The sequence below is a fragment of the Zonotrichia leucophrys genome, unplaced genomic scaffold (genome assembly GCF_028769735.1).
Source record: "Zonotrichia leucophrys gambelii isolate GWCS_2022_RI unplaced genomic scaffold, RI_Zleu_2.0 Scaffold_128_129040, whole genome shotgun sequence".
Taxonomy (NCBI): domain Eukaryota; kingdom Metazoa; phylum Chordata; class Aves; order Passeriformes; family Passerellidae; genus Zonotrichia; species Zonotrichia leucophrys.
The window spans coordinates 86,772-113,840 of NW_026992333.1; the positions used below are offsets into that span (position 1 = coordinate 86,772).

At 43.5% G+C, this 27,069-nt stretch overlaps 1 protein-coding gene across 1 annotated transcript; it reads left to right on the forward strand.

Annotated features, from left to right (window-relative positions):
• On the forward strand, positions 1 to 26,696 carry LOC135460930 (2-acylglycerol O-acyltransferase 3-like). Its single transcript, XM_064737906.1, has 10 exons — positions 1 to 73; positions 972 to 1,079; positions 2,608 to 2,678; positions 3,842 to 3,954; positions 5,178 to 5,290; positions 6,957 to 6,975; positions 8,407 to 8,517; positions 11,678 to 11,716; positions 18,739 to 18,926; positions 26,511 to 26,696. The coding sequence occupies exons 1-10, from the start codon at positions 1 to 3 to the stop codon at positions 26,663 to 26,665; spliced, it is 990 nt and encodes a 329-aa protein (XP_064593976.1). The 3' UTR covers positions 26,666 to 26,696.
• The last annotated feature ends 373 nt before the right edge of the window (positions 26,697 to 27,069 follow it).

Sequence of the window (27,069 nt, forward strand, 5' to 3'; positions counted from 1 at the left end):
ATGGCGCCAACTTTGGGTTCCGCGCTGCAGGCGCTGAGCGTCGTTCAGTGGATGCTGACCTTCCTCTTCCTCGGTAATTAGCGCGGGTTAATTAGGGTTAATTAAGGGGTTGGGGGGGGTAATGGAGGCCTTGAGGAAGGGGTCTAGCCGTGGAGGGGGGGGATTAATGGCGGGGTTAATTAGTTAGGAGGGTTAATTAATGAGGAAAGGGGGCGTCAAAGTGTTAGAGGTAGAGGGCGCAATTAGCGGAGGTTAATTAAGGCTGGGGGAGGGTAATTAACGTCGAATGGGGGTTAATTAATGGGGAGGAGAGAATAATTAATTAATCAACGCGGAATTAATTAGCTCAAGGGGGTTAATTATTGCTAGATGGAGGAAATTAACCCTTAGAGGGAAGGACGCAATTAACGGCGGTTAATTAACATTGAATTTGGGGTAATTAACAATGAATGGCGATTAATTAAGTAATTAATTACTTAAGGGGGGGTTAATTAATTCGAGCGGGTTAATTAATGAGGAAGGGATCAAATTAACCCTTAGAGGGGAGGATACAATTAACAAGGTGGGGTTAATTAACCCGGAATGGGGATAATTAACAATGGATGGAGAATAATTCATTGATTTATTTATTTATTTATCAATGGAGGATTAATTAACTCGAGCGTGTTAATTAATGAGGAGGGGAGAAAATTAACCCTTAAAGGGGAGGGCGCAATTAACGACGGTTATTTAACCTGCACTGGGGGTAATTACAATGAATGGACACTAATAAATAAATAAATTAATTAATTAACAGGGGATTAATTAATTCAATTGGGTTAATTAATGACAGGGGGAGGAAATTAACCCTTTGAGGGAAGGATACAATTAACAAAGTGGGGTTAATTAATACCGGGAATGGGAAAAGTAAAGGGAAGGGCGTTGTTGTATGGAGATTTGTGCTAATTAACGCTAATGAATATGCAAATGAGGGCCGGGCTCGGTGCTGGCGCTGCTGCTGCTGCTGAGGACGCGGCTCTGGATCGTCCCCGTCACCTACGCGGGGTGGTGGCTCTGGGACTGGCACGGGCCCGAGCGCGGTGGGGACAGTGGGGACATCAATGGGGACAGTGGGGACAGTGGGGACATCAATGGGGACATCAATGGGGACACCAAGGGGACAGTGGGGACATCAATGGGGACATCAATGGGGGAGTGGGGACATCAATGGGGCAGTGGGGACATCAATGGGGCAGCAATGGGACAGTGGGGACATCAATGGGGCAGTGGGGACATCAATGGGGCAGCAATGGGGACATCAATGGGGACATCAATGGGGACAGTGGGGAGATCAATGGGGACAGTGGGGACATCAATGGGGCATTGGGGGACATCAATGGGACATCAATGGGGACAGTGGGGACAGTGGGACAGTGGGGACATCAATGGGACATCAATGGGGACAGTGGGGACACCAATGGGACACGAGGGGACACTGGGGACAGTGGGGACACCAATGGGACAGTGGGGACATTGGGGACAATGGGGACATCAATGGGGACATTACTGGGGACATTAATGGGGACACGGAGGGACAGTGGGGACATCAATGGGGACATCAATGGGGACAATGGGGACATCAATGGGACACCAATGGGGACACCAATGGGGACACCAATGGGGACAGCAATGGGGACAGTGGGGACAGTGGGACACCAATGGAGACAGCAATGGGGACAGTGGGGGACTGGGACATCAATGGGGACATTAATGGGGACACCAATGGGGACATCAATGGGGACATCGATGGGGACAGCAATGGGGACAGTGGGGACACCAATGGGGACATCAATGGGGACATCGATGGGGACATCAATGGGGACAGTGGGGGGATTGGGACATCAATGGGGGACATCAATGGGGACAGCAATGGGACAGTGGGGACACCAATGGGGACACCAATGGGGACAATGGGGACAGTGGGGACACCAATGGGGACACCAATGGGACATTGGGGACATCAATGGGGACAGTGGGGACATTAATGGGGACATTAATGGGACATCAATGGGGACAGTGGGGACAGTGGGGACATCGATGGGGACACCAATGGGGACAGTGGGGACATCAATGGGACACGAGGGGACAATGGGGACAGTGGGGACAGTGGGGACATCAATGGGGACAGTGGGGGGATTTGGGATATTTGGGACATTGGGGGACATTTTTGGGATTGGGGACATTGGGGGTGTTGGGGACATGGGGGGGATTGGGGACATTGGGGACATTTATGGGATTTGGGGACATTTATGGGATTTGAGGACATTGGCGACATTAATGGGGACATTGGGGGATTGGGGACAGTGGGGACACCCAGGAGATTTGGGGACACTGGGGGGATTGGGGGCATTGGGGACATTTGGGACAGTGGGGACATTGGGGGGATTGGAGGATTTGGGGACATTTGGGGGGATTTGGGGTCATTGGGAGGGATTTGGGGACATTTTTGGGCTTTGGGGACATTGGGGACAGTGGTGGCAGCACCCCCTGCCTGTGTCCCCCCGATGTCCCCAATGTCCCCATTGATGTCCCCAATGTCCCCAACGATGTCCCCATTGATGTCCCCAGGGCCCCGGCACTGGGATTGGCTGCGGAATTGGCGCATCTGGGACCATTTCTGTGACTACTTCCCCATCACGGTAACCACGGCAACGGTGACACCCATGTCACCAATGTCACCAAATCCCATAAATGTCCCCAATGTCCCCAATGTCCCCAAATCCCATAAATGTCCCCAATGTCCCCAATGTCCCCAATGTCCCCAAATCCCATAAATGTCCCCAATGTCCCCAATGACCCCAATCCCCCCAATGTCCCCAATGACCCCAATGTCCCCAAATCCCATAAGTGTCCCCAATGTCCCCAAATCTCCCAAATCCCCCAAATCCCATAAATGTCCCCAATGTCCCCAATGTCCCCAAATTCCATAAGCGTCCCCAATGTCCCCAATGTCCCCAATGACCCAATGTCCCCAATGTCTCCAAATCCCATAAGTGTCCCCAATCCCCCAATGTCCCAATGTCTCCAAATCCCCAAATCCCATAAATCCCCAAGCCCATAAATGTCCCCAATGTCCCCAATGACCCAATGACCTCAATGTCCCAAATCCCATAAGTGTCCCCAATCCCCCAATGTCCCCAATGTCACCAAATCCCATAAATGTCCCAATATCCCAATGTCCCAAATCCCATAAATGTCCCCAATGACCCCAATGTCCCCATGTCCCCAAATCCATAAATGTCCCCAATGTCCCCAATGTCCCCAGGTGATCCGGGAGTGTCCCCTCCCCCCCGGGCGCAGTTACATCCTCCCCGCTCACCCCCCAATGTCCCCAAATGTCCCCAAACCCCATAAATGACCCCAAATCCCATAAATGTCCCCAATGTCCCCAATGACCCCAATGTCCCCCAATGTCCCCAGGTGATCCGGAGTGTCCCTCCCCCCGGGCGCAGTTACATCCTCCCGCTCACCCCCAATGTCCCCAAATGTCCCAAACCCCATAAATGACCCCAATGTCCCCAATGTCCCCAAATCCCCCAAATCCCATAAATGTCCCCAAAGTCCCCAAATCCCATAAATGTCCCCAATGACCCCAATGACCCCAATGACCCCAATGACCCCAATGTCCCCAATGTCCCCAATGTCCCAAATCCCATAAATGTCCCCAATGTTCCTAAATCCCATAAGTGTCCCCAATGTCCCCGATGTCCCAAATCCCATAATGTCCCAATGTCCCCAATGTCCCCAATGACCCCAATGACCCCGATGTCCCCAATGTCCCCAATGTCCCCAATGTCCCCAGGTGATCCGGGAGTGTCCCCTCCCCCCCGGGCGCAGTTACATCCTCCCCGCTCACCCCCACGGCATTTCCTGCATCGGCGTCTTCGGGGCCTTCGTCACCGGCGGCTGCGGGGCCGCGGGCAGGGACCCCCAAAGGGACCCCAAATCCACCCCAGATCCCACCCAATCCCACCAAATCTCTGGTACCCCAATTGACCAAATCCGACCCCAAATCTCAGTGGAGTGACCAATTTACCCCAAAATGACCCCAATCCACCCCAAATCCCCCAATCACCAATGCCAATCAGGAGTGACCAATGACTCAATCTCATGGACCCAAAATTGACCCCAAATCTCAGTGGGGTGACCCCAAATCCGACCCCAAATCTCAGTGGAGTGACCCCAAAACTGACCCCAAATCCCACCCCAAATCTGACCCCAAATCTCAGTGGGGTGACCCCAAATCTGACCCCAAATCTGACCCCAAATCTCAGTGGAGTGACCCCAAATCCGACCCCAATCGGACACCAAATCTGACCCAAAACTGACCCAAAACCAATGGGTGACCCCAAATCCGACCCCAAATCTGATTGGATGACCCCAAAATCGACCCTAAATCCATGGGATGACCCCAAATCCAACCTCGAATCCGACCCCAAATCCGATTGGAATGACCCCAAATCCTACCCCAAATCTGACCCCAAATCCGACCCCAAATCTGATTTGGATGATCCCAAATCTGACCCCGACCCCAAATCCAACCCTGACCCCAAACTTGACCCCAAATCCCATTGGGATGACCCCAAAACTGACCCCAAATCCGACCCCAAATCCGACCCCAAATCTGACCCTAAATCCCATTGGGTGACCCAAACCAACCCTGACTCAAATCTGGGACTGACCCCAATTCCAATCCCAAATCCGACCCCAAATCTGTTGGGGTGACCCCAAATCCGACCCCGAATCTGATTGGGGTGACCCCAAATCCGACCCCAAATCCGACCCCAAATCTGATTGGGGTGACCCCAAATCCAACCCCAAATCTGACCCCAAATCCCATCGGGATCACCCCAAATCCGACCCCGAATCCGACCCCAAATCCAGGGAACCAAATCCGACCCCGAACCCGACCCCAAATCTGATTGGGGTGACCCCAAATCCGACTCCGAATCCGACCCAAATCCATGATCCCCAAATCTGACCCTAAATCCCATCGGGATCACCCCAAATCAACCTGAATCTGACCCAAATCTGACCCCAAATCTGATTGGGGTGCCCCAATCAACCGATCCGACCAATCCCATTGGGATCACCAAACCGACCCAAACTTGGTGACCCAATCCGACCGACCAACCCTTTTGGGGTGACCCCAAACCTTTGGGGGGTCCCTGCCCGGGGCTGCGCCCCAACCTGGCTGCCCTGGAGGGGCTGTTCCGGCTGCCCCTGTACCGGGAGTACGCCATGGCCGCCGGTCAGTGGGATTTTATAGGATTTTTATAGGATTTTATAGGGTTTTTATAGGATTTTATAGGATTTTTATAGGATTTGGGGTTTTTTAATGGGATTTTTTGGGTTATTTTTATGGGGTTTTTTATGGGGTTGTTCTGGTTTATGATCTACCAGGAGTACACCATGGCCGCTGGTCAGTGGGATTTTATAGGATTTTTATAGGATTTTATAGGGTTTTTATAGGATTTCGGGTTTTTTTGGGGTTTTTTATGGGATTTTTTGGGGTTTTTTTGAGGGTTTTTTATGGGGTTGTTCTGGTTCTTGATCTACCGGGAGTACGCCATGGCCGCCGGTCAGTGGGGATTTATGGGATTTTATAGGGTTTTATAGGATTTTATAGGTTTTTATAGGGTTTTTATAGGATTGGTTTTTTATGGGATTTTTGGTGGGATTTTTTATGGGATTTTTAATGGGGATTTTTTATGGGGTTTTTATGGGTTTTTATGAGGATGCTGATGTACCGGGAATCCACCATGGCCGCCAGTCAGTGGGAATTTATGGGATTTTATAGGATTTTATAGGATTTTTATAAATTTTTATAGGATTTTATAGGATTTTAAGGATTTATGGTTTTTATAGGGATTTGGGTTTTTTTGGGTTTTTTTTGGATTTTTTTATGGGGTTTTTATGGGGTTTTTATGGGGATGCCGATCTACCGGGAGTACGCCATGGCCGCCGGTCAGTGGGGATTTATGGGATTTTATAGGATTTTATAGGGTTTTTATAGGATTTTGGGTTTTTTAATGGGATTTTTGGGTTTTTTTGGGGATTTTTTATGGGTTTTTTTATGGGGCTGTTCCGGCTGCCCCTGTACCGGGAGTACGCCATGGCCGCCGGTCAGTGGGATTTTATAGGATTTTATAGGATTTTATAGGGTTTTTATAGGATTTCAGGTTTTTTTGGGTTTTTTATGGGATTTTGTGGGGATTTTTCATGGGGTTTTTATGGGGTTTTTATGGGGATGCCGATCTACCAGGAGTACGCCATGGCCGCCGGTCAGTGGGATTTTATAGGATTTTTATAGGATTTTTATAGGATTTTATAGGGTTTTTATAGGATTTTATAGGGTTTTTATAGGATTTTTTGGGGTTTTTTTGGGGTTTTTTTTAGGGTTTTTTTTGGGGTTTTTGGTTGCTTGATCTACCGGAGTACCCATGGCCGCCGGTCAGTGGGATTTATAGGGATTTTATAGGGTTTTATAGGTTTTATAGGTTTTTTATAGGATTTGGGTTTTTTTGGGATTTTTTTGGATTTTTTTTGGGATTTTTTATGGGGCTTTTCTGGCTGCCCTTACCGGGAATACGCCATGGCGCCGGTCAGTGGGATTTTATAGGGTTTTTATAGGATTTTATAGGGTTTTTATAGGATTTTCGGGGTTTTTTGGATTTTTTAGGGATTTTTTAGGGTTATTTTTATGGCTGTTCCGTGCCTTCGGATACGCATGGCCGTCATGGATTTTATGGGATTTTATAGGGTTTTTATAGGATTTTTATAAATTTTTATAGGATTTTTATAAATTTTTATAGGATTTTTATGGGATTTTATAGGGTTTTTATAGGATTTTTATAGGGTTTTTATAGGATTTGGGGTTTTTTTCCCCATTTTTTCCCCTTTTCCCCCATTTCCAGGGCTGTGCCCGGTCAGCCAGCGCTGCCTGGACTGGGATTGGGATCAGATTTGGGGGAATTTTGGCCATTTTGGGTCAATTTTAACCCTTTTTTCATCGGTTTTTTTCCCATTTTGTGTTTTGGGATTTATTTGGGATTTTTTGATTTGGGATTTTTTGGGGATTTTTTGGATTTTGGGGGATTTTTTCGGGGATTTTTTGGGATTTTTGGGGATTTTTTGGGGGATTTTTTTGGGGATTTTTTGGGATTTTTTGGGGATTTTTTGGGGGATTTTTTTGGGGATTTTTTTGGGGATTTTTTGGGATTTTTTGGGGTTTTTTGGGATTTTTTGGATTTTTTGGGATTTTATTTTGGATTTCTGACACATTTGGGATTATTTCAGAGGACGACTGGGTTGGTCAATTTGGGATTTTGGCATTTGGGTCATTTACCTTTTTCACGGGTTCTCCATTTTGGTTTTATTTGGATTTTTGGATTTTGGGTACTTTTGGATTTTAATATTGGGATTTTTAATATTTGGATCTGCCATTTGGATTATTTCATAGAGACTGGGTTTGGTCTCTTTTGGGGTAATTTGGGGATTGGATTTGGTCAATTTTGGCATTAGGGTCAATTTTAACCCTTTTTTCACCGGGTTTTTTCCCATTTTTGTTGATTTTTCCCATTTTTTCCCGTTTTTCCCCCATTTCCAGGGCTGTGCCCGGTCAGCCAGCGCTGCCTGGGCTGGGATTGGGATCAGATTTGGGGGAATTTTGGCCATTTTGGGGTCAATTTTAACCCTTTTTTCACCGGGTTTTTTCCCATTTTTGGGGTTTTATTTGGGATTTTTTTGGGATTTTTTGGGGATTTTTTTGGGATTTGGGATTTTTGGGGATTTGGGATTTTTTTGGATTTTTTTTGGATTTCTGGGATTTGGGATTTTTGGGGGATTTTTTTGGGATTTTTTGGGGGATTTTTTGGGATTTTTTGGGAGATTTTTTGGGGGATTTTTTTTGATTTTTTGGGGATTTTGGGGATTTTTTTGGGATTTTTTGGGATTATTATTTTAGGATTTCTGACACATTTGGGATTTATTTTCAGTAGGACTGACTTGGGGGTTTTGGGGTCCAATTTGGGGGAATTTTGGCCATTTTAGGGTCAATTTTAACCCTTTTTTCACCGGGTTTTTTCCCATTTTTGGGGTTTTTTTTGGGATTTTTTGGATTTTTTTGGGATTTCTGGGTTTTTGAGATTTTTGGGGTTTTGGATTTTGGGATTAGGGTTTAAGATTTTGATTTTGGATTTTTTGTTTTTTTTGGGATTTATATTAGTCGAATTGGATTATTCAGTGATGATTGGGTTTTGGTCAATTGGGTGATTGCATTAGGTAATTGCCATTTTAGTAATTTAACCTTTTCACGGTTTTCATTTTTTTTTCCTTTTTCCTTTTCCCCTTTCCGCTTGCGTCACCACGCTGCCTGGACTCGGTGCTGGCCCGGCCCTCGCAAGCGCTGCTGATCATGGTCGGGGGCGCGGCCGAGGCGCTCGAGGGGACCCCGGGGCGTCACCGCGTCACCCTGAGGCGGCGCCGCGGCTTCGTCCGGCTCGCCCTCAAACTGTAAGATCGGAAATCTGGAAAATTCGGGAAAATCGGGAAAATTTGGGAAAAATGGAAATTTGGAATTTTGGTGATTTTTCGGTGTTTTTTGGGTGATTTTTGGTGTTTTGGGCATTTTTGGGCGTTTTTTTGGTGATTTTTGGGACGATTTTTGGTGGTTTCTTGGGTGGTTTTGGGCAGTTTTTGTGTATTTTTTGTGTAATTTTGGATTTTTGGTTGTTTTTGGTGTCTTTTGGGTTTTTGTGTATTTTTTGGGTGATTTTTGGGTGTTTTTGGGTTTTTTTGGGCATTTTTCGGTATTTTTTGGTGTTTTTGGGCGTTTATTGGGTGTTCTTGTGGCGATTTTTTTGGTTTTTGGTTGTTTTTGGGCGATTTTTGGTGGTTTTTGGGCGTTTGTTGGGTATTTTTGGGTGTTTTTGGTGATTATGGTTGTTTTTTGTGTCTTTTTGTGTATTTTTGGGTGTTTTTTGTGTATTTTTTGGGTGGGTTTTGGGTGGCTTTTGGGTGATTTTTGGGTGGTTTTTGGGTGTTTTTTGGCGATTTTGGTGTCTTTTGGGATTTTTTGAGCGTTTTTGTGGCATTTTTTGGGGTTTTTTGGGCGTTTTGGCATTTTTGGGTGTTTTTTGGGTATTTTTTGGTGTTTTTGGGTTTTTTGGTGTTCATTGGGTGATTTTGTTGTTTTGGTTGGTTTTTGGGTGTTTTTTTGGGTTTTGTATTTTTTGGGTGTTTTTGTTGATTTTTGGTGATTTTTGGGTTTTATGGTTGTCTTGGGATTTTTGAGTGATTTTTGGTTGTTTTTGTGTTTTTTGTGTATTTGTGTATTTTTTGTTATTTTTTGTGTATTTGGTATTTTTGGGTAATTTTTGGGTGGTTTTTGGGTGGTTTTTGGGTGTTTTTGGGGACCCCGGGGCGTCACCGCGTCACCCTGAGGCGGCGCCGCGGCTTCGTCCGGCTCGCCCTCAAACACGGGTAAAATTCTGGGAAAATTGGGAAATTTTGGGAAAATTTGGGAAAAATTGGGAAAATTTGGGAATTTTTGGTGATTTTTCGGTGATTTTTGGGTGATTTTTGGGTGATTTTTGGGCGATTTTTGGGTGTTTTTTGTGTATTTTTTGGGTGATTTTTGGTTTTTGGGCGTTTGTTGGGTGATTTTTGGTTGATTTATGGTTGTTTTTTGTGTACTTTTTGTGTATTTTTTGGGTGTTTTTTGTGTATTTTTTGGGTGGCTTTTGGGGCTTTGGTGCTTTTGGGTGTTTTGGCGATTTTGGGCGATTTTTGGGTGTCTTTTGGCATTTTTTGAGCGTTTTTTGGGCATTTTTTGGGTTTTTTGGGCGTTTTGGGCGTTTTTTGGGCATTTTTTGTGTATTTTTTGTGGTTTTGCATGTTTATTGGTGTTTGTTGGGCGATTTTGGTGGTTTTTGGGTGGTTTTTGGGTGTTTTTTGGGCGTTTTATGGGTGATTTTTGGTGTTTCTTGGGCGATTTTGGGGATTTTTGGGTGTTTTTTGTGTATTTTTTGGCGATTTTGGTTGTCTTTTGGGTGGTTTTGGGTGTTTTTGTGTATTTTGTGTATTTTTTGGGTGGTTTTTGGGCGTTTTTTTGGTATTTTGTTGGTGTTTTTGGACGTTTTTGGGTGTTCATTGGGCGTTTTTGGGCACTTTTTTGTGTATTTTTTGGGTGTTTTTTGGGCGTTTTTTGGGTGATTTTTGGGTGATTTTTGGGTGATTTTTGGGTGATTTTTGGTTGTTTTTTGTGTATTTTTTGTGTATTTTTTGTGTATTTTTTGTGTATTTTTTGTGTATTTTTTGGGTGGTTTTTGGGTGATTTTTGGTTGTCTTTGGTGATTTTGCTGTTTTTTGTGTATTTTTTGGGTGGTTTTTGGGCGTTTTTTGGGCGATTTTTGGGTGATTTTTGGGTGATTTTTGGTGATTTTTGTTGTCTTTTGGTGATTTGTTGTTTTTGTGTATTTTTTGTGTATTTTTTGGGTGGTTTTTGGGCGCTTTTTGGGTGTTTTTTGGGTGTTTTTGGGGACCCCGGGGCGTCACCGCGTCACCCTGAGGCGGCGCCGCGGCTTCGTCCGGCTCGCCCTCAAACACGGGTAAAATTGGGAAATTTGGAATTTTTTGGTGATTTTTGGTGATTTTGGGTGATTTTTGGGTGTTTTTTGGTGTTTTTTGGGCGGTGTTTGGTTGTTTTTTGTATTTTTTTGGCCGATTTTTAGTTGTTTCTTGGGTGGTTTTGGGCAGTTTTTGTGTATTTTTTGGGTGGTTTTTGGGTGGTTTTTGGGTGTTTTTTTGGTGTTCTTTGGACGTTTATTGGGTGTTCATTGTGTGATTTTTGGTTGGTTTTTGGGCGTTTTTTGGGTGATTTTTGGCCGATTTTTGGGTGTTTTTTGTGTATTTTTTGGCAATTTTTGATTGTCTTTTGGGTGGTTTTGGGTGTTTTTTGAGTGGTTTTTGGTGTTTTTTTGGGTATTTTTTGGGGTGTTTTTTGTGGTTTTTTTGGGTGATTTTTTGTTGTATTTTTTTGGTGTTATGGAGGTTTTGGGTGTTCATGGGGTTTTTTGGGTGGTTTTGGGGTGATTTTTGGGCGATTTTTGGGCATTTTTTGTGTATTTTTTGGGCGATTTTTGGGCGTTTTTTGGGTGATTTTTGGGTGATTTTTGGGTGATTTTTGGGCATTTTTGGGGTGATTTTTGGTTGTTTTTTGGGCGATTTTTGGGCAATTTTTGGGTGTTTTTTGTGTATTTTTTGGGCGATTTTTGGTTGTCTTTTGGGCAGTGTTTGGGTGTTTTTTGTGTATTTTTTGGGCGATTTTTGGTTGTTTTTTGGGTGGCTTTTGGGCATTTTTTGAGCATTTTTTTGGACATTTTTTGGGTGTTTTTTGGGTGATTTTTGGGTGATTTTTGGGTGATTTATGGTTGTTTTTTCTGTATTTTTTGTGTATTTTTTGTGTGGTTTTGGGGCGTTTTTTGGGTGATTTTTGGGTGATTTATGGTTGTCTTTTGGGCGATTTTTGGGCGATTTTTGGGTGATTTTTGGGTGTTTTTTGTGTATTTTTTGTGTATTTTTTGGGTGGTTTTTGGGTGTTTTTGGGGACCCCGGGGCGTCACCGCGTCACCCTGAGGCGGCGCCGCGGCTTCGTCCGGCTCGCACTCAGACACGGGTAAAATGGGAAATTCTGGGAAAATTTGGGAATTTTTGGTGATTTTTCGGTGATTTTTGGGTGATTTTTGGGTGTTTTTTGGGTGTTTTTTGTGTATTTTTTGGGCGATTTTTGGTTGTGTTTTGGGTGTTTTTTGTGTATTTTTTGAGTGGTTTTTGGGTGGCTTTTGGGTGTTTTTTGGGTGTTTTTTGGGTATTTTTTTGGTGTTTTTGGACGTTTATTGGGTGTTCGTTGGGCGATTTTTGGTTGGTTTTTGGGTGGTTTTTGGGGGTTTCTTGGGTGGTTTTGTGCATTTTTTGTGTATTTTTTGTGTAATTTTTGGGCGATTTTTGGTTGTTTTTTGGGTGATTTTTGGGTGGTTTTTGGGTGGTTTTTGGGCATTTTTTGGGTATTTTTTTGGTGTTTTTGGACGTTTATTGGGTGTTCGTTGGGCGATTTTTGGTTGGTTTTTGGTTGGTTTTTGGGTGTTTTTTGGGTGATTTTTGGGTGATTTATGGTTGTCTTTTGGGCGATTTTTGGGTGATTTTTGGGTATTTTTTGTGTATTTTTTGGGTGGTTGTTGGGTGTTTTAGGGGACCCCGGGGCGTCACCGCGTCACCCTGAGGCGGCGCCGCGGCTTCGTCCGGCTCGCACTCAAACACGGGTAACATTCGGGGTGAAATCTGGAAAATTTGGGATTTTTGGGCGTTTTTTGGGTGATTTTTGGGCGATTTTTGGGTGTTTTTTGCTGATTTTCAGAGTGGGTTCAGGGCGGTTTTAGGGTGGGTTCGGGGTGATCTGAATGAGATTTGGGGAGATTTTGGGTAATTTTTGGGCGCTTTTTGGGTGTTTTTTGTGTATTTTTTGAGTGGTTTTTGGGCAGTTTTTGTGTAATTTTTGGGCGATATTTGGGTGATTTTTGGGTGATTTTTGGGTGTTTTTTGTGTATTTTTTGGGTGATTTTTGGGTGGTTTTTGGGCGTTTGTTGGGTGATTTTTGGGTGATTTTTGGTTGATTTATGATTGTTTTTTATGTTTTTTTTTGTGTATTTTTTGGGTGGTCTTTGGGGTTTTTTTGGGTTTATTTTTGGGTGATTTTTGGGTGTTTTTTGTGTATTTTTTGTGTATTTTTTGTGTATTTTTTGGGTGGTTTTTGGGCGCTTTTTGGGTGGTTTTTGGGTGTTTTTGGGGACCCCGGGGCGTCACCGCGTCACCCTGAGGCGGCGCCGCGGCTTCGTCCGGGGTTTGCCTCAAACACGGGTAACATTGGGAAATTCGGGGAAAAAATGGGAAAATTTGGGAAAATTTGGGAATTTTTGGTGATTTTTTGGTGTTTTTTGGGTGATTTTTGGGTGTCTTTCGGGCGGTTTTTGGGCGGTGTTTGTGTAATTTTTTGTGGTAATTTTTGGGTGATTTTTGGTTGTCTTTTGGGTTTGGGTTTTGTGTATTTTTTGTGTATTTTTGGGTGGCTTTTGAGCATTTTTTGGGCATTTTTGGGGCAATTTTTGGGCATTTTTGGGTGGGTTTTGGGTGGGTTTTGGGTGTTTTTTGGGTATTTTTTTGGTGTTTTTGGACGTTTATTGGGTGTTCGTTGGGTGTTCGTTGGGCGGTTTTTGGACACTTTTTGGGTAATTTTTTCGGTGTTTTTGGGCATTTATTGGGTGTTTTTGGGGTCCTTTTTGGGTGTTTTTTGGGTGTTTTTTAGGCAATTTTTGGGCGGTTTTTGGGTGTTTTTTGTGTATTTTTTGGGTGATTTTTGGTTGTCTTTTGGGTGGTTTTTGGGTGTTTTTTGTGTATTTTTTGGGTGGTTTTTGGGCGATTTTTGAGCAAGTTTTGGGTGGCTTTTGGGTGGTTTTTGTGTATTTTTTGGGTGGCTTTTTGGGTGGCTTTTGGGCATTTTGTGGGTATTTTTTTGGTGTTTTTGGACGGTTTTGGGGTGTTCATTGGGCCATTTTTGGTTGGTTTTTGGTTGTCTTTTTGGGCGATTTTTGGGCGGTTTTGGGGTGTTTTTTTTGTGTATTTTTTGGGCAATTTTTGATTGTCTTTTGGGTGGCTTTGGGTGTTTTTTGAGTGGTTTTTGGGTGTTTTTGGGCAATTTTTGGGTGGCTTTTGGTGTGTTTCGTTGGGCGGTTTTTGGGCACTTTTTGGGTACTTTTTGGGTGTTTTTTGTGTATTTTTTGGGTGGTTTTTGGGCATTTTTTGGGTATTTTTTTGGTGGTTTTGGACGTTTATTGGGTGTTCCAAGGGCACAATTTTGGGGTTTTAATGGCAAAATTTTGGGGTTCGGGAGTAGTTTTGGGGTCACAATTTTTGGGGGTTCAGGGGGACAAATTTCGGGGTTTTAATGGCAAAATTTTGGGGTTCGGGGGGACAATTTTGGGGTGTCCAAAGTCAAATTTGGGGTTCCAGGGACACAATTTTGGGTCCAAGCTCCGAATTTTTGGGGGGTTTAAAGGGCCAATTTTGAGGTTCAGGGGGTAAATTTCGGGGTTTTAATGGCAAAATTTTGGGTTCAGGGGGACAAATTTCGGGGTTCCAAGGGCACAATTTTGGGCGGTTCAGTGGGAAAAATTTTGGGGGGGTTCCAAGGGCACAATTTTGGGGTTCAGGGGCACAATTTGGTGGGTTTTAATGGAAAATTTTGGGGTTCAGGGGGACAAATCATAGGAGGGTTCCAGGGCCACAATTTTGGTGTTCAAGGGGGCAGTTTTGGGGTTTTAATGGCAGAAAATTTGGGGTTTGGGAGCAATTTCGGGGTTCAATCTCCGAAATTTGGGGTTTGGGGACCCCCATATTTCGGGGACCCCTGTCCGATTTTGGGGTGCCCGCAGGGCCCCGCTGGTGCCGTGTACGTTTTCGGGGAGCAGGACCCCGTTTCCGGGACACAATTTCTGGGTTTAATGGCAAAATTTTGGGGTTCGGGAGCAAATTTGGATCACAAGTTTTGGGGTTCAGGGGCAATTCTGGGGAGGTTTCAGTGGGACATTTTCGGGTTTTTAATGGCAAAAAATTTTTTTTTGGGGGTTTAGGAGGACAATTTTGGGTGTTCCAAAGTCAAATTTGGGGGCTCCAGGGACACAATTTTGGGGTCCAAGCTCCGAATTTTGGGGGTCCAAGGGCGCAATTTTGGGGCGTTTAAAGCACAATTTTGGGGGGTTCCAGGGGCACAAATTTGGGGTTGAAAGGGCAAATTTCAATGACAAAATTTCGGGGTTCCAGCTCCCAGTTTGGGGTTCAGGGTTTCCCAAATTTTGGGGGGGTTCAGATTTCGGGGTTCCAGGGGCACAATTTTGGGGTTGAAAGGGGAAAATTTCGGGGTTTTAATGGCAAAATTTTGGGGTTCGGGAGTAGTTTTGGGGTCACAATTTTTGGGGTTCAGGGGGACAAATTTTGGGTTGAAAGGGGAAATGTCGGGGTTTTAATGGCAAAATTTTGGGGTTCAGGGGGGACATTTTTGGGGTCCAAGCTCCGAATTTTGGGGGGTTTAAGAGCCAAATTTTGGGGTTCCAAGGGCACAATTTTGGGGTTGAAAGGGGAAAATTTTGTGGGTTTTAATGGCAAAATTTTGGGTTTGGGAGTAGTTTTGGGATCACAATTTTTGGGGTCAGGGGGGCAAATTTGGGGGTTCCAAGGCACAATTTTGGGTTTTAATGGCACAATTTTGGGGTTCAGGGGGACAATTTTGGGGTGTTCCAAGTCAAATTTGGGGGTACCAGGGACACAATTTTGGGGTCCAAGCTCGAATTTTGGGGGGTTTAAGGGCACAATTTTGAGTTCAGGGGGTAAAATTTCGGGGTTCCAGGGGCACAAATTTGGGGTTCATTGTTGACAATCTTTTGGGGTTCGAGCTCTCAGTTTTGGGGTAGGGAGCAAATTTTCGGGGGTACCAGGGGGACAATTTTGAGCTCCAGGGCACCATTTTGGGTTGAAAGGGAAAATTTTGGGGGTTTCAATGACACAATTTCGGGTTTTAATGGCAAAATTTTGGGGTTTGGTATTCAAATTTGGGGTTCGGGGGGCCCAACCCGATTTTGGGGTGTCCGCAGGGCCCGCTGGTGCCCCTGTACGTTTTCGGGGAAGCAGGGCGCGTTCCGGCAGCCCAATTTTGGGGTTCAATCTCCTGATTTTGGGGTTCAATGTCACAATTTTTGGGGTTCCAGCTCCGAATTTTGGGGGGTTTAAGGGCACAAATTTGGGGTTCAGGGGGACAAATTTGAGGGGCGCCAAGGGCACAATTTTGGGGTTTTAATGGCAAAATTTTGGGGTTCGGGAGTAGTTTTGGGATCACAATTTTTGGGGTTCAGGGGGCAAATTTTGGGAGGGTTTCCAGGGCCACAATTTTGGGGTTGAAAGGGAAAATTTCGGGTTCAATGCCACAATTCGGGTTCAATTCCTGATTTCGGGTTTGGGGGACCCCCCCCTATTTCGGGGACCCCTGTCCGATTTTGGGGTGCCCGCAGGCCCCGCTGGTGCCCGTGTACGTTTTCGGGGAGCAGGACGCGTTTCCGGGACACAATTTCGGGGTTTTAATGGCAAAATTTTGGGGTTCGGGAGCAGTTTTGGGATCACAATTTTTGGGGTTCAGGGGGACAAATTTTGGGGTTCCAAGGGCACAATTTTGGGGTTTTAATGGCACAATTTTGGGGTTCAGGGGGACAATTTTGGGGTGTTCCAAAGTCAAATTTGGGGGTACCAGGGACTCAATTTTGGGGTCCAATGCTCCCAAAATTTTTGGGGGGGTTTTAAAGGGGACAATTTTGAGGTTCAGGGGGTAAAATTTCGGGGGTTCCGGGGCACAAATTTGGGGTTGAAAGGGCACAATTTCAGGGTTTCGATGACAAAATTTCGGGGTTCCAGCTCCCAGTTTGGGGTTCAGGGTCCAATTTGGGGGGTTCAAATTTCGGGGTTCCAGGGGCACAATTTTGGGGTTGAAAGGGGAAAATTTGGGGGTTTCAAGGACACAATTTTGGGGTTCGGGAAACCAATTTGGGGTCACAATTTATGGGGTTCAGGGGGCAAATTTGGGGGTTCCAAGGACACAATTTTGGGGTTTTAATGGCAAAATTTTGGGGTTCAGGGGGACAAATCTGGGAGGGTTTCCAGGGCCACAATTTTGGGTTCAGGGGCACAATTTTTTGGGGGTTTAAAGGGGACAAATTTTGGGGTTTTAATGGCAGAATTTGGGGGTTCGGAGTAGTTTTGGGGTCACCATTTTTGGGTTCAGGGGGACAAATTTCGGGGTTCCAAGGGCACAATTTTGGGGTTCGGGAGCAAATTTGGGGTCACAATTTTGGGGGTTCAGGGGGACAAATTTTGGGGTTCCAGGGGCACAGTTTTGGGGTTGAAAGGGAAAAATTTCGGGGTTCCAAGGGCACAATTTTGGGGTTTTAATGGCAAAATTTTGGGGTTCAGGGGGACAAATTTGAGGGGCGTCAGGGGCACAATTTCGGGGTTCGGGGGTGACAAATTTGGGGTTTTAGTGGCAAAATTTGGGCGTTCGGGGGCAGAAATTTGGGGGTTCCAGGGACACAATTTTGGGGTTTTAATGGCAAAATTTTGGGGTTTGGGAGCAAATTTGGGGTTCGGGGGACCCCCCCATATTTCGGGGAGCTCTGTCTGATTTTGGGGTGCCCGCAGGGCCCCGCTGGTGCCCGTGTACGTTTTTGGGGAGCAGGACGCGTTTCTGGGACACAATTTCGGGGTTTTAATGGCAAAATTTTGGGGTTCGGGAGCAAATTTGGGGTCACAATTTTTGGGGTTCAGGGGCACAATTTTGGGGTTGAAAGGGAAAAATTTCGGGGTTCCAAGGGCACAATTTTGGGGTTTTAATGGCAAAATTTTGGGGTTCGGGAGCAAATTTGGGGTCACAATTTTTGGGGTTCAGGGGGCCAAATTTGGGGGTTCCAAGGGCACAATTTTGGGGTTTTAATGGCAAAATTTTGGGGTTCGGGGGACAATTTTGGGGTGTTCCAAAGTCAAATTTGGGGGCTCCAGGGACACAATTTTGGGGTCCAAGCTCCGAATTTTCGGGGTTTAAGGGCACAATTTTGAGGTTCAGGGGGTAAAAATTTCGGGGGTTCCAGGGGGCACAAATTTGGGGTTCATTGTTGACAATTTTTTGGGGTTCGAGCTCTCAGTTTTGGGGTACGGGAGCAAATTTTCGGGGGGTACCAGGGCTGCAATTTTGAGCTCCAGGGGCACCATTTTGGCGTTGAAAGGGAAAATTTTGGGGGTTTCATGACACAATTTCGGTTTTTAATGGCAAAAAATTTGGGGTTTGGGAGCAAATTTGGGGTTCGGGGAGCCCAACCCGATTTTGGGGTGTCCGCAGGGCCCCGCTGGTGCCCGTGTACGTTTTCGGGGAGCAGGACGCGTTCCGGCAGCCCAATTTTGGGGTTCAATCTCCTGATTTTGGGGTTCAATGTCCCCAATTTTTGGGGTTCGAGCTCCAAATTTTGGGGGGTTTAAGGGCACAAATTTGGGGTTCAGGGGGACAAAATTTTAGGGGTTCCAAGGGCACCAAATTTTGGGGTTTTAATGGCAAAATTTTGGGGTTTGGGAGCAAATGTGGGGTCACAATTTTGGGGTTCAGGGGGGCAAATTTTGGGGTTGAAAGGGGAAAATTTCGGGGGTTTTAATGGCAAAATTTTGGGTTCAGGGGGACAAAATTTTGGGGGCCAAGCTTGAATTTTGGGGGGTTTAAGAGCCAAATTTTGGGGTTGAAAGGGAAAATTTTGGGGCGTTTAAAGCACAATTTTGGGGGGTTCCAGGGGCACAAATTTGGGGTTTCAATGACAAAATATCGGGGTTCCAGCTCCCAGTTTGGGGTTCAGGGTCCAATTTGGGGGGTTCAGAATTCGGGGTTCCAGGGGCACAATTTTGGGGTTGAAAGGGAAAATTTTGGGGTTTCAATGACACAATTTTGAGGTTTGGGAGCAAATTTCTGGATCCAGGAGCAAATTTCGGGGTTCAATCTCCCGATTTTGGGTTTGGGGGACCCCCCCATATTTCGAGGAGCCCAACCCGATTTTGGGGTGCCCGCAGGGCCCCGCTGGTGCCCGTGTACGTTTTCGGGGAGCAGGACGCGTTCCGGACCCCCGTCCTGGCCGAGCGGTCGCTGCTGCGGCACCTCCAGCGCGGCCTCAAGAGGATTTTGGGGTTCGCCCCCTGCCTGTTCTGGGGCCGGGGGGGGCTCCCGGTGCTGCCCTTCCGGGTGCCCCTCACCGTGGTCGGTGAGTTTTGGGGGATTTTTGGGGTTTTGGGGGTTTTTGGGATTTTTTGGGATTTTTTTGGGGGTTTTTTGGGGTTTTTTTGGGGTTTTTTTTTTGGGGGATTTTTGGGGTGATTTTGTGGGTTTTGGGGGGATTTTAAAGGGATTTTTGAGGGGGTTTAGGGGGATTTTAAGGGGATTTTTAAGGGGATTTTTAAGGGGATTTTAAGGGGATTTTGGGGGATTTTAAGGGGATTTTAAAGGGATTTTTGAGGGGGTTTGGGGGGGATTTTTAAGGGGATTTTAAAGGGGATTTTTAAGGGGATTTTAAGGGGATTTTAAGGGGATTTTAAGGGGTTTTGGGGGATTTAAGGGATTTTTAGGGGGTTTTTAAGGGATTTTGGGGTGATTTGTGGAGTTTTGGGGGGATTTTAAGGATTTTTAAGGGGGTTTTAAGGGGATTTTAAGGGATTTGGGGGATTTTTAAGGGATTTTAAGGGGATTTTAGGGGATTTTTTGGGGTTCGCCCCTGCCTGTTCTGGGGCCGGGGGGGGCTCCCGGTGCTGCCCTTCCCGGGGGCCCTCACCGTGGTTTGGTGAGTCCGAATTTGGGGGATTTTGGGTTTTTTTTTGGGGTTTTTTTTTGGGTTTTTTTTGGTATTTTTGGGGGGTTTTTGGGTTTTTTTGGGGTTTTTGGGGTTTTTTTTGGGTTTTTTTTGGGGGTTTTTTTGGTGTTTTTGGGGTGATTTTGTGGAGTTTTGGGGGGATTTTAATGGGATTTTGAGGGGGCTTGAGGGGATTTTGAGGGGATTTTTAAGGGGATTTTTAAGGGGATTTTAAGGGATTTTAAGGGATTTTAAGGGTTTTTAAGGGGATTTTTAGGGGTTTTTTAGGGATTTTGGGGTTCGCCCCTGCCTGTTCTGGGCCGGGGGGGCTCCCGGTGCTGCCCTTCCGGGTGCCCCTCACCGTGGTCGGTGAGTTTTGGGGGGATTTGGGGGTTTTTGGGGGTTTTGGGATTTTTTGGGATTTTTTTGGGATTTTTTGGGATTTTTTTGGGATTTTTTTTGGGTTTTTTTGGGGTTTTTTTGGGGTTTTTTTGGGTATTTTTGGGGTGATTTTGTGGAGTTTTGGGGGGGTTTTAAGGGGATTTTTGAGGGGGTTTAGGGGATTTTAAGGGGATTTTTAAGGGGATTTTAAGGGGATTTTAAGGGATTTTTTGGGGGAATTTTGGGGCGATTTTAAAGGGATTTTGGGGGATTTTTAGGGAATTTTAAGGGATTTTAAGGGTTTTTAAGGGATTTTTTGGGGGAATTTTGGGGCGATTTTAAAGGGATTTTATGGGGATTTATGGGAGAGATTGGGGGGAGATTTGAGGGGATTTTTAAGGGGATTTTAAGGGGATTTTGGGGGGATTTTAAGGGGATTTTTTTGATTTTTTGGGGGATTTTGGGGGATTTTTAAGGGGTTTTTTAAGGGGACTTTAAGGGGTTTTTAGGGATTTTTTTGGGGAATTTTGGGGCGATTTAAAAGGGATTTTAAGGGGATTTTAAGGGGATTTTTCGGGAATTTTAAAGCGATTTTAAGGGGATTTTGGGGCGATTTTAAAGGGATTTTAAGGGATTTAAAGGGGATTTTTAAGGGGATTTTAAGGGGATTTAAAGGGGATTTTGGGGGAATTTTAAGGGGATTTTAAGGGGATTTTAAGGGGTTTTTAAGGGATTTTGGGGGGATTTTAAGGGGATTTTTAAGGGGATTTTTAAGGGGATTTTGGGGGGATTTTGTGGAGTTTTGGGGGGATTTTAAGGGATTTTTGGGCGATTTTAAGGGGATTTTAAGGGGTTTAGGGGGATTTTAATGGGATTTTAAGGGATTTTTTTTGGGGAATTTGGGGCGATTTTTTAAAGGGATTTTTTAAGGGATTTTAAAGGGATTTTAAAGGGATTTAAAAAAGATTTTTAAGGGATTTTAAGGGGATTTTGGGAGGATTTTTAAGGGGAATTTGGGGGATTTTAAGGGATTTTGGGGAATTTTAAAGGATTTTGGGGGGATTTTGGGGGATTTTAAGGGATTTTAGGGGGTTTTAAGGGGATTTTGGGGGGATTTAAGGGATTTTGGGGGGATATAAAGGGATTTTTTAGGGGATTTTAAAGGGGGTTTTTAAGGGGTTTTTAGGGATTTTTTAGGAATTTTTTTGTGGGAATTTTGGGGCGATTTCAAAGGCATTTTAAGGGATTTTGGGGGGATTTTAAGGGGATTTTTAAGGGGATTTTTAGGGGTTTTTAAGGGAATTTTTAGGGATTTTAAAGGGGATTATTAATGGGGATTTTAAAGGGGATTTTAAGGGGAGATTTTTAAGGGGATTTTAAGGGGATTTTAAGGGATTTTTTGGGGGAATTTTGGGGCGATTTTAAAGGGATTTTAAGGGGATTTTTAAGGGGATTTTAAGGGGATTTTTAAGGGATTTTAAGGGGAATTTAAAGGGATTTTTAGGGGATTTTAAAGGGGTTTTTAAGGGGATTTTTAGGGGATTTTTAAGGGGATTTTGGGGGGATTTTAAGGGGTTTTAAGAGGATTTTTGAGGGAATTTTTTGGGATTTTTAATGGGATTTTTAAAGGGGGTTTTAAGGGGTTTTGAGGGGGTTGAGGGATTTTGAGGGATTTTTAGGGATTTTAAGGGGATTTTAAAGGGGATTTTAAAGGGATTTTTTGGGAATTTTGGGGGTTTTTAATGGGATTTTAAGGGGTTTTTAAGGGGGTGTTGGGGGTTTGCCCTGCCTGTTCTGGGGCCGGGGGGGGCTCCCGGTGCTGCCCTTCCGGGTGCCCCTCACCGTGGTCGGTGAGTCCCAATTTGGGGTTTTTTGGGTTTTTTTTGGGGTTTTTTTGGGTTTTTTTGGGATTTTTTTTGGGTATTTTTGGGATTTTTTGGGTATTTTTGGGGGTTTTTTTTGGGATTTTTGGGGTGATTTTGTGGAGTTTTGGGGGATTTTAAGGGGATTTTTTGAGGGGTTTTAGGGATTTTAAGGGGATTTAAAGGGATTTTAAGGTTTTTAAGCATTTTTTGGGAATTTTGGGGGATTTTTAAGGGGTTTTGGGGGATTTTAAGGGGATTTTAAGGGGATTTTAAGGGATTTTAAGGGCATTTTTTGGGGGAATTTTGGGGGGATTTTAAAGGGATTTTAAGGGGATTTTGGGGGATTTTAGGGGATTTTAAGTGGGATTTTTAGGGGATTTTGAAGGGTTTTTTTGGGTATTTTTGGGGTGTTTTTGTGGAGTTTTGGGGAGATTTTAAGGGGATTTGGGGTGATTTTAAGGGATTTTTTGAGGGGGTTTGGGGAGATTTAAGGGGATTTTAAGGGGATTTTGGGGGATTTTAAGGGGATTTTTAAGGATTTAAGGGATTTAAGGTGGGATTTTTGGGGGGATTTTTAAGGATTTTTTTGGGAATTTTGGGGCGATTTTAAGGGGATTTGAAGGGATTTTAAGGGGATTTTGGGGGGTTTTTTGGGATTTTTTAAGGGGATTTTTAAGGGGATTTTGGGGAGATTTTGTGTGAGTTTTGGGGGGGATTTTAAGGGATTTTTAAGGGGATTTTAAGGGGATTTTTAAGGGGATTTTGGGGGGATTTTAATGGGATTTTTAAGGGGATTTTAAGGGGATTTTAGGGGGATTTTTAAGGGTTTTTAAGGGATTTTTAAGGGATTTTTTTGGGGATTTTTGGGGCGATTTTAAAGGGATTTAAAGGGCATTTTAAGGGATTTTTGGGGGGAATTTTGGGGCAATTTTAATGGGTTTTGGGGGATTTTAAGGGATTTTTAATGGGATTTATAAGGGGATTTTAAGGGGATTTTAAGGAGGTTTTTAAGGGGATTTTAACGGGATTTTTAAGGGGATTTAAAGGGGATTTTGGAGGATTTTAGGGGGTTTTTTGGGATTTTTTGGGGAATTTTGGGGGGATTTTGGGGGGAATTTGGGGGGATTTTGGGGGGATTTTAAAGGGATTTTTAAGGGGATTTTTAAGGGATTTTGGGGGGATTTTTAGGGGATTTTAAGGGGATTTTAAGGGTTTTTAAGGGGATTTTAATGGATTTAAGGGATTTTAAGGGGATTTAAAGGGGATTTTATGGGGTTTTTGGGGGTTTTTAATGGGATTTTTAGGCGATTTTTGGGGGGATTTTAAGGGGATTTTTGGGACATTTTAAGGATTTTAAGGGAATTTTGGGGGGGATTTTAGGGGATTTTAGGGATTTTTAAGGGGTTTTTTAGGGATTTGTTGGGGGATTTTTGGGCGATTTTAAAGGGATTTTAAGGGGATTTTATGGGATTTTAAGGGGTATTTTAAGGGGATTTGGGTTCGCCCTGCTGTTCTGGGGCCGGGGGGGGCTCCCGTTGCTGCCCTTCCGGGTGCCCTCACCGTGTCGGTGAGTTTTGGGGGGATTTGGGGGTTTTTGGGGGGTTTTGGACTTTTTGGGATTTTTTGGGATTTTATTTTGGGTTTTTTTTGGGTTTTTTTTTGGGGGTTTTTGGGGTTTTTTTTGGGGTTTTTTTGGGATTTTTTGGGGTTTTTTTGGGATTTTTTTTGGGATTTTTTTGGGATTTTTTTTGGGGGTTTTTTGGGTTTTTTTTTTGTTTTTTTGGATTTTTTGGGGTTTTTTTGGGTATTTTTGGGGTGATTTGTGGAGTTTTGGTGGGGATTTTAATGGGATTTTAAAAGGATTTTAAGGGATTTTGGGGGGATTTTTAAAGGGGATTTTTAAGGGGATTTTGGGGCGATTTTAAGGGGATTTTAATGGGATTTTAATGGAAATTTTAAGGGATTTTAATGGGATTTTAAGGGAATTTTAAGGGATTTAAAGGGATTTATGGGGTTTTGGGGGGATTTTTAAGGGGATTTTATGGGATTTTTGGGAGGGATTTTTAAGGGATTTTGGGACATTTTAAGGGGATTTTAGGGAATTTTGGGGATTTTAGGGGGATTTTTAAGGGATTTTAAGGGGTTTTTAGGGATTTTTTGGGGAATTTGGGGCATTTTAAGGGGATTTTAAGCGGATTTTAAGGGGATTTTAAGGGGTTTTTAAGGGGATTTTGGGGTTCGCCCCCTGCCTGTTCTGGGGCCGGGGGGGGCTCCCGGTGCTGCCCTTCCGGGTGCCCCTCACCGTGGTCGGTGAGTTTTGGGGGATTTGGGGGTTTTTGGGGGGTTTTGGGACTTTTGGGATTTTTGGGATTTTTTTGGGGTTTTTTGGGTTTTTTTTGGGGGTTTTGGGGTTTTTTTTGGGTTTTTTTGGGTTTTTGGGGTTTTTTTGGGGTTTTTTTTGGGATTTTTTGGGTTTTTTTGGGGTTTTTTGGGGTTTTTTTTGGGATTTTTTGGGGTTTTTTTGGGGGTTTTTTTGGGATTTTTTTGGTGTTTTTTGGGGATTTTTAGGGTGATTTTGTGGAGTTTTGGGGATTTTAAAGGGATTTTTAGGGGATTTTTTTGGGGATTTTAAGAGGATTTTTAGGGGATTTTAAAGGGATTTTTAGGGATTTTGGGCGATTTTGGGGGATGTTAAGGGATTTTGGGGGGATTTTAAGGGATTTTAAGGGGATTTTTGGGGTATTTTATGGGGATTTTGGCGGAATTTTAAAGGATTTTAAGGGATTTTGGGCGATTTTGGGGGATTTTAAGGGATTTTGGGGTGATTTTAAAGGGATTTTTTACGGGATTTTAAGGGTTTTTTAAGTATTTTTTGGGGGAATATTGGGGCGATTTTAAGGGATTTTAAGGGAATTTTATGGGGATTTTTTAGGGGATTTTTAGGATTTTTAAGGGGGATTTTAGGGATTTTAAGGGATTTTAAAGGGATTTTGGGGGGATTTTAAAGGGATTTTAAGGATTTTGGGGGGGATTTTGAGGGGGTTTTTAGGGGGTTTAAAGGGGATTTTAAAGGGGATTTTAAGGAGATTTTAAGGGGTTTTTTAAGGGATTTTAAGGGGGTTTTTGGGGGGTTTTAAGGGGATTTTGGGGGGATTTTGGGGGGATTTTAGGGGATTTTTAAGGGATTTAAGGGGATTTAAAGGGATTTTGGGGGAATTTTTAAGGGGATTTTAAGGGGATTTTAAGGGGAAATTTGGGGGGATTTTAGGGATTTGAAGGCGATTTGGGGAATTTTTAAGGGGATTTTAAGGGGATTTTTAAGGGGATTTTGGGGGGATTTGGAGGATTTTGGAGGGATTTGGGGTTATTTTTTGGGGTAATTTTTGGGGTAATTTTTGCTATTATTTTTGGGTTATTTTTGGGCTTATTTTGGGATTAATTTGGGCTTATTTTGGTGTTATTTTTGGGTTTATTTTGGGATTATTTTAGTGTTATTTTTGGGATTATTTTGGTGTAATTTTGGGGTAATTTTTCCTATTATTTTTGGGATTATTTTGGGGTTATTTTTGGGTTTATTTTGGGATTATTTTAGTGTTATTTTTGGGATTATTTTGGGGTTATTTTGGGATTATTTTGGTATTATTTTAGTGTTTTTTTGGGCTTATTTTGGGATTATTTTAGTGTTATTTTTGAGATTATTGGGGATTGTTTTGGTGTTATTTTGGTCTTATTTTGGATTATTTTGGGATTATTTTTGGTTTATTTCGGGACTATTTAGTGTTATTTTTGGGATTATTTTGGTGTTATTTTTGGGCTTATTTTGGGGTTATTTTAGTGTTATTTTTGGGATTATTTTGGGATTATTTTGGTGTTATTTTTGGGATTATTTTGGTGTAATTTTGGGGTAATTTTTGGGGTAATTTTTGCTATTATTTTTGGCTTATTTTTGGGCTTATTTTGGTGTTATTTTTGGGATTATTTTTGTGTTATTTTTGGTCTTATTTTGGGATTATTTTTGTGTTATTTTTGGTCTTATTTTGGGGTTATTTTTGGGTTTATTTTGGGCTTATTTTGGTGTTATTTTTGGTATTATTTTGGTGTTATTTTTGGGTTTATTTTGGCATTATTTTAGTGTTTTTTTGAGATTATTTGGTGTTATTTTTGGGATTATTTTGGTGTAATTTTGGGCTTATTTTGGGATTATTTTGGTGTTATTTTTGGGCTTATTTTGGGATTATTTTAGTGTTATTTTTGGGATTATTTTGGTGTTATTTTGGGATTATTTTGGTGTAATTTTGGGGTAATTTTTGCTATTATTTTTGGGTTTCTTTTGGGGTTATTTTAGTGTTATTTTTGGCCTTATTTTGGGATTATTTTGGTGTTATTTTAGTGTTATTTTTGGGATTATTTTGGTGTTATTTTTGGGATTATTTTGAGTTTATTTTGGGATTATTTTTGGGTTATTTTAGTGTTATTTTTGGGATTATTTTGGGGGTTTTTTAATGTTATTTTTGGGATGATTTTGGGGTATTTTTGGGCTCATTTTGGGATTATTTTTGGGATTATTTTGGGATTATTTTGGTGTTATTTTTTGGGTTATTTTGGGTTATTTTGGTTATTTTGGATTATTTTGGGTTATTTTAGCGATATTTTGGATTATTTTAGTGTTATTTTTGGGTATTTTGGTGTAATTCTGGGCTTATTTTGGGGTTGTTTTTGGGGTGTTCACCCCATTTTTGTCCCCTCTCCCCGGCAGTCGGGACCCCCCTGGAGGTGCCGCGGGTTCCGCGCCCCTCGCCCGAGTTGGTCGCCCACTACCACGGGCTCTACGTGCAGCGGCTGCAGGAGCTCTTCGAGAGGCACAAAGTGGCCTGTGGGGTGTCCCCCGAAACCCCGCTGATCATCGCCTGAACCCCCAAAAAATCCGTCAAAATCCCCCCCAAAAATCCCCACAAATTCTCAAAATCCCCAAAAAAATCCCCCAAAAATCCACCCAAAAACCCCCAAAAAATCCATCACAAAAAACCCACAAAAATCCCACAAAAAATCCCCAAAAATCCCACAAAAAATCCCCCAAAAATCCGTCAAATTCCCCCCCAAAAAACCTTCCCAAAACCCTCCAAAAAAACCTTCAAAATCCCCACCCCAAAAATCCTTCAAAATCCCTCCAAAAATCCCCAAATCCACTCAAAAAATCCCACAAAAACCCCAAAAAATCCCTCAAAATTCCCCAAAAAATCCCCCAAAAATCACAAAATCCCCCAAAAATCCCCCAAAAATGCCACAAAATCTCCCCCAAAAATCTCTCAGGATCT

Excerpts from the sequence above, each read along its gene's own strand:
- LOC135460930 (XM_064737906.1), top strand. The coding sequence starts at position 1 with ATGGCGCCAACTTTGGGTTCCGCGCTGCAGGCGCTGAGCGTCGTTCAG. Across the intron at positions 2,679-3,841 it reads GTGACTACTTCCCCATCACG|GTGATCCGGGAGTGTCCCCT; the intron begins GTAACCACGGCA and ends CAATGTCCCCAG. Across the intron at positions 18,927-26,510 it reads GGTGCCCCTCACCGTGGTCG|TCGGGACCCCCCTGGAGGTG; the intron begins GTGAGTTTTGGG and ends TCTCCCCGGCAG.